The sequence below is a fragment of the Micromesistius poutassou genome, assembly GCF_964030765.1.
Source record: "Micromesistius poutassou genome assembly, chromosome: 17".
Classification (NCBI taxonomy): Eukaryota; Metazoa; Chordata; class Actinopteri; order Gadiformes; family Gadidae; genus Micromesistius; species Micromesistius poutassou.
Window position 1 is genome coordinate 9,169,725 of NC_140287.1, and position 18,389 is coordinate 9,188,113.

Sequence of the window (18,389 nt, forward strand, 5' to 3'; positions counted from 1 at the left end):
ACAGATATTTTAGTTTTTAAATAAATATTTGGAAACGAAAATTGAAAAGTGAGGCGCCGGGGGGCATCACGATGGTGGCTCTCCATCGTGATGACATCGTCCATCGGCACAACCCTAATCATAATACAACAGTTATGGAAATTAGAACGACAGTACATTGAATTAAATTGCAATAAAGTTACAAACGATCCACAACATTAAAGAGAATAGGCTCTGAAACAGATAAAATAAATAAAAACGAGGTAATATTACACCAGACCGCCATTACATTTTTCATCTCGAGCACCCCCTGGTAGCAGCTCGCGTACCACACTTTGGGAATCCCTGCTCTAGCGCATTTGACAGGGGTTTCAGATTATACCATGAGGAAGCTGCTGCTTTGATATACAGGTTGTTGTTGGCAGATGTTAGACCGAGGCTACCCGCTTTGGCTAGAGCTAGGGGGCTAGATCACAGCCATATCACTCACCACCTGTCAGGTCATTCTTTTGGTACTAGTGATTAGGTCTAGGCCTCTACAGGCTACAAGCTATTATTTTTCTTAAAGTCAGAGTCAAATGTTCTGGGCCACATAACTACAAGGGCGGTATACTCTTCTACATTGATTTGGAACCATTTCCTTGGTTTTGTGGACATTGCAGTTTATGCTGGTGAGCTGGCATGCATCTCACAGGGGTGAATTATACCATAATTATACCACTCTAGTCACCATTGTGACTAGAGTGAGGAGCCAACGTCATTCATAGCCCTGTTGTTTGAGGTCATTGCATACTGTCCATAGGGAAAATAATGGGAAAATTAGGATAAAAAACATGGATAAAATTATGGCCAGAGAAATAAAGCTGACCAAATGGGGCACAGAAACTGAAGGTTCTTTACCACATTAAGTCAGCTTTACAAATTTTCTCATTATTTTTCCCATGGACAGCACCAGATAAGCTTGAACGACAGAGAAATGGATCAGTATACACCGGAATGGTCCTTCAACAACAAAGCTAAAATGACAGACAACTTCATATCGGACATGACAATCCAATTTGAGATGTAGAGGGGATGCCTGGCTCCCTACAAGACATGTATTGTGTGATGTGAGTTTGAATTGAAAATCATATTTCTTTATGTCCTCAAACAGGAAAGTGATCCAGATAATGTGGCTGCCAAGGTAGTCACTGTGGGAATTCTGTATGTCCTTGAGGACTGTGTGGCTGAAGCCTCATCCCCCAAGATCTGGATGTCATTTCCTGTTTCCCAATTTCACTTCCCCTAAGTTGTATGTAAACCAATCACATACATTTTAAATAAGATAATCTTGTTTGTTTCACAGCTTTGATTATTTAAACCATGTTAATGTATTAAGTAATTACATTTAATACATTTTAGAAATGACAGAATTATACAGATTATAATTGATTTAAATACTCATATTTTTTAAATGTGAGTATTTAAATAAAATAAAATAAATTTATATGCTTAAAAATAAACTCTACCATGATTCATTTCTGTGAGTGCATATTAGTATCCAATTAATTAATCTCAAATTCTTGGATCCCAAAAGAAATGTCCCCGCAAAGTGCTTATCATCGTACAGTGTAGCAAGAGAGACAAGACAGACTTTATAATTCAACAAAATATCTTTAATAGATATAAACTGTATTTTTTTTTACACATCACAGCTCAAAGTAAACAGAATCACATGCTGCCACACACGCACACGCACACACACACACACACACACGCACGCACACACATTGTGAATGAAGGGACAGGCCCCCTCTCTGTGTTGTGGAGGGACTCAGGCAAGCCGTATATTTTCATACGTTTTTATATTTATCTTTTGTGTATTTTTTTTTTTTGCACTTGAGTCCGGCTCATGCTCTTGGTCTCATCTCCTGCCTTACTCCTCGCTCGCCCTTCCTGTCATCGCCACTATATCATCTACGTAATAAAATGAGAAATGCATTAAAAATAATCTCTAAAAAAAGTATGAAGGTGCAAATTTCAGATGACTTCCAGAGGGTCCTCTGGTATATGTACACGTCTTTACAACACACGCTTAGAAAAGGAGAGCGCTGCTGCCGTCCGTCCTCCCAGCTCTCTTCCGTCTTAACGGATCATTGTCAGGAACACAGGCAGAATTTGTCGAGGCTACAGACCACTGGATATCTTAAATTTTAACATCTTTAAGTTGAACATCACATCACAGTACCGATTGAATCAATAGAGCATCAGATGTCGTCGGGCATTTTAGCATGCTATGGACATTATAGAGGATCAGCAAGGTGTTGCATTTACATATAGCCAACACTAGGGGGCGATGCCTGGTCACTGCAGCAGTCAAGGCGAGGGCATTAAACAGTTGCATATCGAAGGTTCCGAGGAACAATAAATGATTAAGAAATAAATTAAATTACTTATTTTTTATGTTAATCTTATATCTTCTTCTGGTATGGTATTTACATTGTCGATCCAAGGAGAACTCAATACGAATGCCATTCGTATCTGCATGATTGTTGCTCATCACATTTGTCATCTTCACACTAATCAGCAGGGGGTAGCTGTGCCTGAACTTTCATTTGAAAATAGCAACACATTAATTCCAAGACAATCCCGCTGGGTTTTCCGGTTCATGCACGTTCCCTTGGTTCCTTGTATTTCTGTGTTCTTACGATACTCTTTCGATTAGCTCAATGAAAAATTAAAATAATCTATAACTCCGTACACAGATATTATAATAGACACATCATTTTTATTTCTACAGGCGGGCCCTTGCAGTGGATCGTATGCGTACATAGACTATCTTATTATCAATCGTATTAACCAGGAAGCCATCTGTCTTTCTATGAGCACTATAAAAAATAAAAATGAAAAATAAATCATCACGCCATATTGGATGGTGACAATCATCTTCTATCTGTGTCGTATGCATCGGTTAAAAAAATAAAACTGGCATCAAAGTAAACCGCATCTACACAGTGGTTAACGCCACACTGCACACACTGCACCTAATCGCCTAATCTCTCTTTAAAGCATCACTTTCTATCACGAGCGTCCCGGACACCGCTTCACAGTCACAAACCGGAGACAGCCACTTGTCTCGCCTGGGCTCAATGTCAAGCCGGGCAATTCATCACCGGGAATTTGTTTACTTGGAATTGCACTTGATGGGGGACATAAATCACAGACATCACGCCCAGCGCTCTAAATCCCCAGGGTTCGTTTGAGCATCTTTCTCTCTTCCTCACATGTCTCTCTCTCCCCCTCTCTCTCCCTCTGACATGCAGGGGGAGCACCTTAGAATCTGTGACAACGAGACACACACACACACACACACACACACACAGACACGCGCACACAAAAAAGGGGGCAGACCATACACATGACATCCGGCACCTGCACGAGACGGCGCCGTTTCTCCGCCCCGCGTCACGGCCTCCTGCTGCACCTCCAGCTCCGTCCCTTCCCGTCCCCAAACCCCCAAAATCAAGTGCTGATTGTACTCACAACGAGACTCACGGGACCAACGGCCAACACAAAGCACTACTGTACACGGTGGTCCTGAGGGGGCGCCGGGGAGCTCCTGCGGCCTCACGCTCCGTCCACAGAGCAGACGCAGGGCGGCGGCGGGGGCCCCGTTCAAAGTGTTAACAAGCAGCCTGTGATGGAGCCGATCCGGGGGGGCCCCGCGGTGATCACAGCACCCGGGGCAGGGGTGGTGGTTTTGTGCATCGGGTGGAGACGGGGGGGGACAGGGGGTTGGTGGGGGAGGCGGTGAGCGGTGGGCTCAGTTCATGTCGATGGTGTTGAAGACCCACTCGGTGAACTTCTTGAGCTTGGCCGAGGCGTTGTACGACTCCTCCTGGAGCCGCTGGTTGTCCTCCCGCAGGCCCTGCACCTGCGCCTGCAGGGACGCCTTGGCGTCCATCTCCTGGGGAGGGGGACACACACACACACACACACACACACACACACACACACACACACACACACACACACACACACACACACACACACACACACACACACACACACATAGGCAGAGACACACACACACACATATACACACACAAGAAAGGAAGAGGAAACGGAGTCGGTGACTGTCGTGAGGACATGAACTGGGCTATGTGACTAAGATTAGGTCAAGGAGAAGCCTTGAGATGTGTTTGCCTGTTGGTCTTCGTCACGCCCATGTGTCAGTTATGTTTGTGGTGGCCTCCAGTTTCCCTTCTAAGGATTCATGAAGGGAATTCAATCAGAACAAACGGGAAGGTCTCCGAAGAGGCACCTGTCCTCACCTTCTTCAGGTCGTCCTGTAGCAGCTTCACCATGGACTCCAGCTGGCTCACCTTACCCATCAGACAGGCCGGGCTCTCACTGGGACGAGGAGGGGGAGGGGAGAAAGACAAGGGGGAGGAGAGAAGGAGGAGGAGAGGAAGAGGAGGACAGCGACGACAAAGAGAAGGGGGAGGAGGAAGAGGAGGAGGAGAAGGGGGATAAATAGGAGGAGAAGAAGGAGGAGGGGGGGAGAAGAAGGAGGAGGAGGAGGGGGGGGAGGGGAGGAGGAGAAGGGAGAAAGAGGGTTAGGAGGAGGAGGATAAGGAGAACACGGTCAGCTGGCATGTCATAGAGTGAATGGAGGGGCTCGGGCACCGGGGGAGGGCGCTGCGTGGTCTCACCTGGGCGAGGGCTGCCTCGATGAGGCTACTTGGGGCTCGGCCTGCTGGGGGACGCTGCTCCCGGTGCTCTCGGCTCTGGAACTCTCCTCCTGGGCCGCCAGCACCACCAGCCTCTGCTCTGAAGGCACACAGGTTTCAATGTGTTAATTAAAAGCAGGAAAGTAGCGTTCAATTAGATTGTCATTGCTAATTACTGCCCACTAGTGGTGATTAATTGCAACTGATTGCATTGGGGAAATTCAAACATGTTATCTGGTGTATGACCCATCTGTTACTGAAGGAAGGTAACCATCCCTTGCAGGGGACTAGGGTGGGGCTAGAGATGGATTTATGGAGCCGGTTGTAAGAGAAAAAACGTCAGACTATTGTGAGCCCTCAATAACTATGCAGACAGCACCGAAACATTGCTTCTAAGATCGATTGAAGAGCCGTTTGAAGCCCGTAGAACAAAAGATTAAAGTAAAAATATCTATTGAGAGTCTATCCTAAGGTGGAAAGAAATGAGGCACTCTCACTTGTATGAATACATATTAGTTACATCAGCCTTTAGTAAAACTGCCCCGTCAGTTCACGTCAACGTTTCTAAACTTTGTTTAGAAATAGAAATCCTCAGATAAAACGTTGGTCTTGCCCGTCTCCTTCCTCTACCCAGAACCAGTTTTTTCCTGAATAAGTTCCTTCCTCTCCACCTTGAGGGTGGGAGCCCAGCGAGGTCAGGCCCCCTGGTGGGTGACGGAGCTCAGCGCGGGGGAAAGGGGAGCGGAGGAAGCGGGCGGAGCTGAGCCTCGTTTACCTTCAAAGGCCTTGGCAGCGTCCACCAGATGGGCCCAGTCCAGAGGGGCGTCGGCGCCGGCTCCAGGAAGTGGCATCAGCACAGCATCCTGTAGCTGCTGGCTCTTGACGTCCTGGTCCAGGGACAAGCTCTCTGGGCCCGACAGGTCTCCTGGGTAACACAGGGAAACACAAAGATTTATATATGCTCCATGAGAGGACGGTTTCATCGAAGGCGTCTTCCAACATCACGAGCGCAACCATTCCATCTTCTACAGCGATGTAGAAGAAGATAAACACACGCGTTTAAAAACGATTCTGCAGGTGCAGACAAGCGAGGCAATACATATAAAAGAGTGCGTCTGCACGCGATTTATTGCTCCCAAGGTTTTCATTTCAACCTTTTTAAAATAAGATCATCGATAACATTGGATCTTAATGCAACGTGCAGACTTTACTTTTTCGTATGCCTACATTTTGAGCCCCCAGTGGAACTCAAATCCCTAACCCTGCCAGTGCGGACGCCGTGCTCTCCCAGTTGAGATGGACAGGACCACCACGGCAGGCGCCGCTTATGTCGTTGACAGTGTTGGAGCGAAGGCTTTGCAGAACCAACCTTCTACACTCACATTTAAATCTGAGACACGAGCAACGTCGTTCATCCATAATGTTTAGAGTCGCTGCCAGTCTGATTAATGTTAAGCATTTAAGCGTGTGACAGCTTTGTACTTACAAGTCCTATTAACCATCTAGATGGTGTACTCTGTTAAGATTGTACCGTTGTAAAAGCATTCAGTGCTTTTAAATGTCAGAACTGCAATAGTGGTGTTCATTTATTCCCTGACTGTGATGCAAGCGTACGACTCATAAATATGACTCAGTGCCAAAGCCCTGAGTTAAACCGCCTCCGTACATCAACATCACACAACTACTCACAATTCACTGTGTGGACTAGTTACCTCGCACAGGGAACCATCAAAAATGTAGCACACACTTTTATACAGAGAACATTTCCAGAGGCAGGCTGCATTTTTTTAAAACTCTAACCCAATGGAGAGGCTGCCTCGGGATTTCTGAGGTGTAATTATCCCCAGAGTTTCTCCAGGTGTGTGCGCTGCACCCAGCCTCCTCACCCAGGGACTTGTGCGAGGCCCGGCGGCTGGCGGTGTTGCGGGCGGTGGGCGAGCGCGGCACGGTGGAGCAGGTGAAGAGCAGGTCCCCGGAGGCCCCGTCCCGCGGGCCGGCGGAGGCCGAGTGGTCCCGCTGGCCGCTGTAGATGCTCTCGTCTGACAGGGTCCTCTGGAGCGACCGGCGGGTGGGGGGCGGCCCAGGGAACAGCGTCTTGGGAGGGACGAAAAGAGGAGAAAACGTCGTCACGTGAGAAGGTGAAGCAGGACAGAGCCCCTACGGTCCTGTGGAGTGATGCTTTTCTCCTAGGTGCAGTTTGTACATTTGTTTATGTTGAATACATCTAAAACCCTTTTTCCTGCAACATTCTGAACGTATGTGCAGATTTTACAGATTCAAGTCGACGTGTCGTTCAACGTCATTAACGGGCCAGAAAACAGGTGAGAGAACAGAAGAAAGCAACATGGAGGTTAGTGGACAAGGTTTCATGTTGTTCCTGTCTATTTACGCGCCAGGGCCAGGAACCACAACGCACGTCATTAGAAATTATTAGGGCAGAAAATGAGCGTGTCCCGGTGGTCTTGTTTCCATCACTGCCGATCGGAGAGGAGAATATAAAAGCCTGTGACTACTGCAGAGCCCATTTGTCCCGGGAACGAACACAGACTGGAACCTTTCCCACTTCAGACAAAGCCAGATATTTGGGGATGTTTTGTCCAGTGGGAAAAAGGCTTTACACGCACATTTAGTACTTCAAAGGCTGCTATGTTTCCACACGCATCAAAAGATAAAGCATTACAAACACAGACTAGCCACGATGACAGTAACAATAACGTACAATAACCAACAGAAAACATAGTCAATAGGCCTAGCTCGCTGTTTCCCAATCAACTATGTGCAGAGTCAAGTGAAAACACAGGGAGGGGATAAGAACTGCTGAGATTGTGTCTAGTTCATACATATCATCGTCATATGCAAAACCCATAGTCAACCATGAAATATGCTGTCTTTGTTTGAATGACTTCCTTGTCGTAGGTATACAGTGTCCATCACAAAGAGCATCATGGGGGGGGCGTCTGCTCTGGCTGTCTACCTTCTCATCCAGGGTGCTGGGTGGGGGGCTGTCCAGGGTGATGAGCTTCTTCAGGTCCTCCTCCAGGCTGGACTTGGGGGCCTGGCGCAGGGGGGACTGGGCCCCGCGCAGGTTGGCCCGGAGCTGGGGCTGACCGCCCAGCAGGCCATCGCTCTGGTGACGTCTGGAGGGGGGTGGGGGGCACAGACGGGGGACAATGGTCAGATCCAGTTTATGAGAAGAATTATCAAATTCATTAATAATAAATTATTCATAAAAACTGAGTTGTATTCCACATGGACGTCTCTTATGTTAAATACCCAACTTATAGTTCCCATTTATAATTTAAGGAATGCTTAAATACTAATTACGATTACTATTATTACAGCTAGTGTAGTTTAACAGATTTCTCCTACGGGGGATTAATAAAGTTGTATTGTAGTTGATATATACCACATACTTTACTGATTAACTTGAATGCAGGCTGAATCGATTGTTCAGCTAAAAAAATCCAAGGTTAAAACGTAATTAAACAAAAAGCAAGATGGACGCTGAAAGGCAATTCCCGGCTTGGCCACCGGGAGGCAGTGGTGCCAAGAGATGGGAGCAGCTCATTACATTCAGTGCACATGTCACGTTAGCCCAAGCCACACAAACCATTCTACATTGAATCGGCAGAGCACTCAGCACAGTTTGATACACCCTTCCAAGTAGTCACGGGTGTCAATCAAGAACATCTGTACTCCCCCTGAAGTGCTTACTTGCGGGTGTTGCCAAAGTCCACAGAGTTGACGGTCCCGCCCGGTTTCTTCCAGCCAATCAGATACTTGGAGGTGGCTCCCTGGCGGGGATAGAAGCTTTTGGGCCCCGGGGAGAGGTTGGTAGGGGAGGTTGGAACAGCACTGGGCTCCTCTGGGGACGAGCCAGGGCTGCCTGAGCTCAGAGTGCTAGAGACACAGAAACAGAGAGAGACAGAGAGAGAGGCCGAGAGACACAGAGACACAGAGAGAGAGAGACAGAGAGAGGGAGAGACACAGACAGAGAGAGAGACAGAGAGAGAGAGAGATCACTAAAAGGCAGTTTTTTTGCTGGATTGTTATACTTTTTTGAGTTTGGAGCCTCGCTCTTTATAAACCAAATGTTTTCATGGCCCTTTTCAGTTACACAGACACCGAGACAAAAACGTGGGAGTTAACTTTTACCATCGAAAAGTAAAAAAAAAGCCATGGTTTGTCCTTGGACTTTAAATATTTGACTTGAAAAGACAAAGACCCATCAAATCATATTTTTCTAAGGTTTGACTTGAAAAGGCTAGCTTCCAAACAGCCATGTGTGTGCGTGTGCGTCTGCGTGCACGTGCACGCGTGTGTGTGTGTGTGCGTGATGAAACAAAGCTGCCAGTGTACAGGTCTGGTGGCGCAGGAGTTATTTCTGGCTGAGTGAAGAGGAAGAGGAAGGCTTTGGATGGTTCAAAGGAGGTGGGATTTAACGGGGGACAGGGGGGAAAGGAGGGGGGGGGGGGTACGCCCTGCTGCTGAGCCTTCAAATTCAGCATTCCTAGCTACCACAAGCACCCCCCCCCCCGCTGAGAGACAGCCACACACACAAGGATTTTTGTCATCTTTGGCCGACTGCGAGGTACACACACTGCATCACTGTCAGCTTAATAAAACATGGATGATTCCGTAGCTTCAAATGTAAAACTTATCAGAAACAGCGGTGGGGGGGTTGAGGGAGGGGATGAGGGGGGGGGTGGGGGCTGGGGTTGAGAGGGGGTGGGGTTAAGGGAGGGGGTGAGGGCCACACCTGGTGCGGGAGGCGGCGTCGCTGAAGGTACTGGAGCCCTGGTCCACGGGCAGGGCCTGGGAGCAGGGGGTCTTCGCCGGGCCCTCGCTGGGCCCCATGAGGGCCAGGGTGTCGGGCTTGGGAGGGGAGGCCCCCGCCGCCCCGGGCCCCTGGTTCTGCCAGGCCGCGCTGTGGTCGTTGGCCCTGAAGGCTCCGGCGGCGTTGGCGTTGGCGTTGGCGTTGGCGGTGGTGTTGGCGGCAGCGGCGGCGGCAGAGGACGCGGTGCTGCTGTGGGTGGCGGTGAAGGAGGCGGCGTCGATGCCGCTGTCGGCCGACGCCCCCTGCAGGTAGCCGTCCAGCTCCAGCTCGCTGCGCACGGCGGCGCGTGAGCCCACCTCGTACCACTTGTCCTCGCTGTGCAGTGAGCTGGAGCCGTTGCTGGACAGTGTGTTGCTGCTGGAGTGGCTGGACGAGTACGGGCCCTCCGCCTTACGCACGCACACGCACACACACAGATGCATGCACATAGACACACACACACACAGACACAGACACAGACACACACACACACACACACACACACACACACACACACACACACACACACACACACACACACACACACACACACACACACACACACACACACAGAACAGTGCTTGTTGAACATAGCGTCACATGCACAGCGCATTGCCGCCACAAAGTCCTGCAGCAGAGGCCCTCCGGAGGGCGCGGGGGTGTCCCCGCCGAGGGACGTGATGGGACTCTCTTTTCATAGAATCTCTCTCCCTCGAAACATCGGAGTAAAAACAAATCAAAACATAAAAGGTCAGGTGTCTTTATGGAGGAGCGCGTGGGGCAACATTGGACACAGTTATTATGAAAGATTAGCCATGCAGGAGCGGGCTAATGGACGTCCCCCCCCCCCCCCTCCCCTCCGACACGCTACTGGCGGGGGGCTCAGCCCGGACCACCTGTTCCCCGCGCCTCACCTTGTTGTTCTTGTTAGGAGACATGTGGCCGCTCTGCTCCTGCTGCTGCAGCCGTGGTATTGCCGCCTTGCAGGCCACCGTGTCTGGGGTAGCGCACACACACACACACACACACACACACACACACACACACACACACACACACACACACACACACACACACACACACACACACACACACACACACACACACACACACACACACACACACACACGCACAGACACAAGGGTCACACTCCCGTCTGGTTCCATACCCGGCTCCTCCAGGTGTCCTTGAGCAAGGCAGCGAACCCTGACTGCTCCTGGTAAGCCAGGTGTTGTTGCTTTTGTCGCTGTATACAGCTGTGATTGTATGAATGGGTTGTCGAATGTGTATGTGTTCATGTGTGTGTGAATGGGTGAATGTGTCAGCCTGAATGAATGAATAAGTAAAAGGGTTTGATATATGTGTGTGAATGGGTTAATGTGGGAATGAGCGAATGGGTTTGATGTGTGTGTGTGTGTGTGTGTGTGTGTGTGAACGGATTAATGTGCGAATGAGTGAATGGGTTTGATGTGTGTGTGTGTGTGTGTGAATTGACGCTGTATTTTTTCATGCCTGTGTGAATGGTTGCATTTAATCATGCGTGTGTGAATGGGTGAATGTGTTCCTATGTGTGTGAATGGGTGAAAGTGAGGCTTGAACAGCCACAGTTGATATAAAAAGGCTTTTCTAAGTCAAAGTGGAGGCGAGATGTTCCTCCTCACCCATCACGCTCTTATCCTGGCTGCTCCGGCTGCCCGGTTCCCCCTCGCCGGGCCTGGGCCAAGCGGAGACCACCCCAGCACTGGGTCCCGGCTTGATGAGGTGGACCCCCTCCCCCATGCCTGGCCTCTCTGCAGACCCCGGGGAGCGACCGTTGTTGTGGTTGAACCTGGAGGAGAGACGGAGGGTTGAGGAAAGTCCTTCTGGTATAAAGCGCTGAGAACCTCTTTTATGTAGCATGGGATTTAGTCTATTTAGTCTATTTAGTCTCTTAAACTACTTCACAGTTAAAGCAATATTGGGTTTTGGGAAGTGACTAAGTAAGTAATCATTGATCAACGAGGGAAACTAATATTATAAACAATAAACAATACTTTTATTGGAAGTCAAGCCCTACTAGTGTCTATGTACAGTGTTTCTATATATCGGTTGTTGTCCAGATGCTTGTCTAGACATGACCAGCAATGACGAGCTATAACTTGCTCGGGGGGGGGGGGGGGGGTCTGTAATGCGAGGTGACCCTACCCTTCAGGCATAGACTTCTGCCTCCAGTGGACGGAGCCTGTGCTGCTGCTGTCCGTGTAGGGCTGTGTGGAGGCACTGGCGTTGGCATTGGCTTGGGCAGAGCGGCCCATGGCAATGGAGCAGGCCAGGGCGTAGTTGTCGTTGCCTGGGGAGTACCTGTGGCCACTGTTGGGGGGGGGGGGGGGGGGGTGAGGCCGTGTCAAGAAGATCAAAGATAACTCAATTTTGGATTATTTGAACATGATTTAAAAAGACTTAATAACAAGTGCAGTTTAGCAGACGCTTTTATCTGAACCGACTTAAAGTGAATTTAGATACAGGTCAGTATGGGAGCGGCAGGGCGGGAGCTAGGCATTTCCCCTCAAGGACCGCTTGGGTACATTGGGGATCGAACCCAGGACCTTTCGGCTGGGAGTCGAACACCGTGGGGGGGGGGCGGGTGTCTCAGTCCACAGTGGTTCGACAAACAAGTCAAACAATAATAAATGCAACCGGACAAACGGCAACCTTCTCACCATTGTATTTTGATATTCACTTAAATACAAAAAAGTGAATCCCTGTCGTTCTGCTTCTTTCATCTAACCGCTGAGCTTCTGAGCTTACCTCTTCTCTCACCGACCCCATCCTCACCACCCTCTACCCCCACCACCCCCCCCCCCCCCCCCACCCTGCACCTGACCCCTGACCCCTCCAGCTCCTGACCAAAATTGTAACAAGAAGCAGTGGAGACCTGTTGCCTCGCCCGCTTTCGGGTGCGCTTGTTTTACCTCTTGGAGTGGACGGGTCGGCTGTCGCTGGAGGCGCTTCGGGGCAGGACCCCCGCAGAGCGCCCCTCCGACTCGGGGGGCGGGGCCTTGATCAGCGTGCCCCCCATGCTGCCGGTGCGGGCTTGCGGGCTGGAGGACGTTCGCGGCCACTTAGCGTTGTTGTTGTTGGTGCGGAAGGGGAACTTGAACTCGTAGGGCATGCCCTCCTTGTGGTTCTTGTAGTCCACCAGGGGCATGTGGTACAGCTCCGAGCAGCCTCTGTAGTCCGGGGGGGGGGGGGGGGGGGAGATGGGGCTGGTTATGCTGGGGGCCCTCATACCCGTTGTGGGTTAACTCAAGGCATCATAAGTCCATTGGTGGAAAATAACATGAATCCATGCATATCCCTCAGGGTGGATCAATAACCGCGCCTCTGTGCAGAGAGAGCTGGTAACTCCTGAAGCTATTTATTAATTATCCTTTACCTGGAGAGGGTGCAAGATCAAATGATCCATACATTTCCCTCTGAGTCAATCGATAACACTTTGTGCTGATCATGAGCAAAGCAATTTAATTTTAGAGGCATTATTTCTCTCAACAGGTGTGTGGGTTGGCGAAGTTTAATCAGGCTGAGAAATTTTGCGCGATGAAAAAGAAAATACTATGAAAGTACTACCCGATCAGGAAGTTATTGGCACTTAATGTACACACGTATTGTATGTTGTACACCCTGGCACTTAATGTACGCACCTATTGTATGTTGTACGTCCTTGCACTTAAAAATAGTACTTAGCATCGTGTAGCATCTTATCCTAGCTGTCTTTGTTGTATAAGCCGGGGAATTGGTTAACCTAGCGATTCTTGGCACTTGGTTCTATGAACATCCTTACTGTACCGACAGCGATATATTGTTGTTATTCTCTTTCTTCTGAACAATGTACTTATTGTCAGTCGCTTTGGATAAAAGCGTCTGCTAAATGCCCTGAATGTAAACGTGAACCTCCCACAGGGCTCCACGTGTACGCCCGCGCCCCCGCCCTCTCCGCCACCCACCTGCGCGGCGTGGAGTCCTCGTGGGGGGGGATGATGACCACCTTGACGGTGACGGAGGTGCGCAGCAGGTCGATCATCTGCTCGTGGGACAGCGAGGCCACCGCCACCTTGCAGATCTCCACCAGGCGGCTGCCGGGCCGCAGCCCCGCCTGCCAGGCGTAGCCGTAGAGCTCCACCTCGGCCACGATGCCCTCGAAGTTGACGTGGAAGCCCAGCTGGCCCAGGGCGTTGCGCCGCAGCGTCATCTCTGTGGTCTGGCTGCCCTTGGTCAGGAGCTGGGGAGGGGTCGGGGGTCAGGGGTCAAGGGCGAGGGCGGGGGGGGAAGAGGGGGAGAGGATGGGGGTGGGGGTGGAGGCGGGGAGGTAAGGGAAGAGGGAAGATCAGAAGGGGTCAGGGGTTAGATGGAAGAAGCAGAACCACAGGGATTCCCTTTTTGTATTTTAGTGAATAAGTGAATATCAAAAAACAATGAAGAGAAAGTCGTCGTTTGTCTCAAGGCTGTATTTGTATCTTAATGCTGTTTTATATTACAGTAAGTAATGTTCCAGTATTGTGTAGGCTGAGAGAGGGTCACACATTGTTGTGTTATCCGTGTCAACCGTAACGCAATTAACATTCTCTAACTCCCAATGAGCTGTGTACGCCAGGTTACCGCCCCCGGGCAACAGGAGTAAGAGCAACAAATAAAAGGAAAATAAATATGCAGAATTTTCTTACAAAGAATTTGTAATATCTGAAAAGGCATCAGAAGTCCCTCCCTCTCTCTCACTAACAACACAGTTATGGAGCACACCGTTTCAGGAATTCCGTCTTGAGAGGAGAACGCATGGGAACGAGGTGAGGTGTCGTGTTAATCACATTACGGCTGCGTTTCATTTGGATACACAATTAGTTTCCCCAAACCTTCTCCAGCCTTCTGACAATATCATTTTATACATGAATGTATTAATGCTACGTTCCACCAGTTAACCACATTCCAGTACGACACGGAAAACCTAGATGCTTTTTATTAGTAGTATTAGCAATACCAGTTTAAGCCAGCGATAATTCATCACACGTAGCATAATATCTTTTGCATGCCCGATGTCCGAAGATAGAAGTCGGGCGGTACTGAGTGTATGACTACATTTTCCCTACTGTTGATGTGCCTTGGACACTTTGGAGGCTGAGGTCGGGGTCGTTAGGTATTCCCAACCTTCCAATTCGGAAATCCGACTTCACACAGGGGGGCGTTCCTGTTGATATTTATGACTGGGAACATCGGAAATTTAGACTTCCCTGTTTGAATGGAATGCGACATAACACCCTATTACTGTACCCTAGTACTGTCACCACCAGATCAAGAGATTATACTTCCAAATCCACCAGAGCATAACTCTGCAGCTCACTGGAAACTTGCTGCAGGCAAAAACAGCTTTTCCCTCCACCTGCTCCCCCCCCCCCCAATCAGCGTAGACGTAGCCTCGTTGCATGACCGCAAACACCTTCCCGCCCTCACACACTACACTCTGAAAAACCCTCTCATTTGACGAGCAGCTCCTGGTAATTAACTACAGTGGCTCCTTTGAAGCGTGCGAGAGGCTGACTGAAAGTGGTCACTCAGACCCCCAGCAGGAAGGACAAGGCTCGATATCAGACCACAAGCAGGAGGCTCACGTTTAAGAAGCCTACGATAAATAAAAGCCACATAGCTGCAAACCATATCCAGTCCGGCAACGGCCAGCCCTCGGAGTAAGAGATCCCACGTGTTCCCCTTGTGGAGCTCGCAAAGCGCACACATGTCGCAATGTCAGAAGGATGTTCAAACTACCTCCCCATAAAGCGTCCCGCCAGCTGCACCCCATTGAAACCCGGCGTAATGATATCATGTTGCCAAATTACCATTTATTACGGGCCACTTGGTGTTTAATCACAGACCTGCAGCGCAAACAGCTGGGGCCTGAGGTGAGTGTAATTAGAGGCCCGGTCGTCGCCATGTTAACGTCCCCAACATGGCTCACAGACGGGAGCCCTCGTTTACGCTTCGCACAGCCTTCGATGGCTCTAAAGTTAGATCGACTCTCAAACTTTAAAAAGATGAACGGTAATCATAGGCGTTTATGAAGTTTGTTATGATGCACTTGTCATCGGTCTAGCTTGGTTGGTGCGCGATGAGCGAACGCTGATGACATGTTTGTACGTTTTTCTCGTGCGTTCCCACTCCCACAAATGGGCGCGTGCATACGCGCGTGTCTCCACGCCCACATGGGCACTCACCTCCAGCCGCTTGACCACCTCGCCAAAGTCCTCGGTGTTGTTGTTGATGGAGCGCAGCGACACGCTCTCGCCGCGCTCGTAGTAGATCTTCATGGAGGCGGGGCTCCCCGACGACCAGCCGATCACGTCGCGCGTGGCACAGTTGAACACCACCGCCTTGGCGTCCTGGTCCAGCAGGATGATGAACTCGTTGGACACGGCCAGCAGGCACTCCCGCTCGGCGCCCGCCACCTGGTCCTCGGCGTGCACCTGCCAGGTCACCGCGCCCAGGCTGCGGAGCTCCGCCCCGCTGTAGGGCCGCACCCGCTCCCGCCGCTTGTGCGCCAGCGAGATGAAGGGGAACTTCCCGGTGGGCTCCACGGGCGTGCTGGTCACGTGGCGCTCCGCCAGGTCCCGCAGGTACTCCTGCCGCGTGCGCGTCGCCATGGCGCCGAACTTGTCCGACTTGTGCGCGGCGTTCTCGGCGTTGATCACCTTGGCCAGCAGGAAGTCCCGGAAGACGGTGGACTTGGGGAAGGTCACGCCCTGGGGGATGGGCGGGCCGAAGGAGGGCACGTCCTGGGAGCGAGCGACGGCCACGCTAAAGGGGGGCAAACGAGAGGAAACCGAGCGGTGAAGCTCATTGGTGCACGAAGATCAACCGCAGGGCCGGTCGTAAATGGTAAATGGACTGCACTTATACAGCGCTTTTCTAACCAGTGGCCACTCAAAGCGCTTTACAATATTCACCCAGTCATCCACATATTCAACACCGACGGCGGTGTCAACCATGCTCGGCGGGAGCAGTTGAGGGTGAGGTGTCTTGCTCAGGGACACTTCGACACTCGGGGGATCAAACTAGCAACGGGGATCAAACTAGCAACCTTCCAGTGACCAGCCAACCCGCTCTACCTCCTGAGCCACACGCCCCCGTGTTGTCTACTGCACTTTGACATTTACATTCAGGAGTTCCCCCAACACATCCTGCCCTCCTTTGTTTCTGCAACAAAAGGTGAGGTCGCTCCCGACAGCAGTGAATGGACTTGTAAAACAACACTAGGAGATCTTTGCAGGGTTTGCCCTTGGGTTATATTTACCCTATTCACTTGTTGTGCTTCCGTTAGGACTCATACATCTCCCAACACCTCCCTAAAGCGCTGGTTACACTTCTACGACTGCATAATGCGCTATCCAACTGCGTAACCACGGAGACCCCTCGAGCCCTCATAGTTCTCCGTCGTGGTGCCAGATACGCAATGCAAGCGCTGCAGGCGCTGCCAGTGTTTACGTTGTGATAGTAGTCAAACCGGAAAAGTAATTCCGGAAATGATGTTTTTAGAGGACCAATCGCAGCCCTTGCCGTCTCCGTTGTCGCTTGACGGAGTGACGAACACTTAAAAAATATTTCATGCAGCCGGAGACGACGGAGAGGCTCTCCGACAGGCTCTCCAAATTAGGCTTTACTCAAGACTCCTGCACAGTCAAGTCAGGATAGAGTCATAAACCTGCATTCTTTTTCCACGAGCTAAACAAGCAAGGTAACGCTACGCTGTCATTCCTGTATACACAAAATGAACTGACATTTATGGATGTTTCGGGACCAAATACTCTGGGAATCCACACACCAGGGTAACATGGCGGCGAGTGCCAGAGTGCAGGCCTGGGGAGACCAGGGGAGTACGCGAGGACAAGACCAGTGGCGAAGTGACACGCGTGACAAGCCTGCGTCCGACACGTTTAGCGCAGACATCCCGCGCCGCGGGAGATGCGGCGATGTTGCTTAGCTCTTTCCACGCTAGTCCGCACGTGACTGCACAGGGCATACATGGACACATATACACGCGTTTCCAATTGCAAGTGACAAGCGGGGGTGCCAGTGACACACACACACACACACACACACACACACACACACACACACACACACACACACACACACACACACACACACACACACACACACACACACACACACACACACACACACACACACACACACACACACACACACACACAGTCACACCACGCTACGCTACAGAGGAGCGCCATCTCGAGGGGCTACGATAACAACAACGTTGCATTGACATTACATTTATTTAGCTAGTGCTTACATCCAAAGCGACCCTACAATAAGTGCGTTCGACCATGAAGGTATGACCCGGAAATCGCAAGAATCACGCGAGTGTAAACCAGCGGGGCCACAATAGCCTGCTTTTTCTCTCTCTAAACAAAGCCTCTTGTTACGCAATCTGTCCGGCCGGCCCCCGTGTGACTCCTGGTTGTAAAGCGGTGGATTAGCACCCGGAGGACTGAGGGCCCTTTGCTCTCATTAGATCCCCTGTCAAGCACCCTGGGATCTCGAGTGCAGTCGGATCCTGACGACGCCAAACTGCAAACTGGACGACTACACTGCAAAGAGAACGTCATGTCTGAAATTAAAAAGTGTCAGTGCTGGGGGATAGTGCTGCTGCTGCTGCTCAGGAACAGAGGAGGAGTTTGTCAGGCTGGCACAGTGCAGTGGGGGAGCGAGCTCCGGGCTCCAAACGTCACGCGTGTTTGGAGAAGACCCTGGCAAACATTCATCTGTTTGTGTGTCAAACAGCCTTCAAAGCAGGCGTGTGCGTGCCTGTATGTGCCCGTTTGTGTGCGTGTGCCTGTTTGTGT

The 18,389-nt window shown here is 50.5% G+C and overlaps 1 protein-coding gene across 1 annotated transcript in view; it reads right to left on the reverse strand.

Moving 5' to 3' along the window:
- Positions 1-1,619: 1,619 nt before the first annotated feature.
- LOC311362653 (signal-induced proliferation-associated 1-like protein 1) overlaps positions 1,620-18,389 on the reverse strand; it is a 42,097-nt gene continuing 25,327 nt past the window's right edge. The window contains exons 8-21 of the mRNA XM_084482546.1: positions 15,747-16,326; positions 13,491-13,765; positions 12,459-12,716; positions 11,692-11,856; positions 11,169-11,335; positions 10,422-10,504; positions 9,451-9,917; positions 8,406-8,591; positions 7,666-7,828; positions 6,578-6,785; positions 5,467-5,616; positions 4,674-4,791; positions 4,293-4,371; positions 1,620-3,925 (exon numbers count right to left, since the gene is read on the reverse strand). Of these exons, the coding sequence (XP_084338672.1) occupies positions 3,782-3,925; positions 4,293-4,371; positions 4,674-4,791; positions 5,467-5,616; positions 6,578-6,785; positions 7,666-7,828; positions 8,406-8,591; positions 9,451-9,917; positions 10,422-10,504; positions 11,169-11,335; positions 11,692-11,856; positions 12,459-12,716; positions 13,491-13,765; positions 15,747-16,326 (3,043 nt within the window). The 3' untranslated portion in view covers positions 1,620-3,781. The remainder of the gene's footprint in view (positions 3,926-4,292; positions 4,372-4,673; positions 4,792-5,466; positions 5,617-6,577; positions 6,786-7,665; positions 7,829-8,405; positions 8,592-9,450; positions 9,918-10,421; positions 10,505-11,168; positions 11,336-11,691; positions 11,857-12,458; positions 12,717-13,490; positions 13,766-15,746; positions 16,327-18,389) is intronic.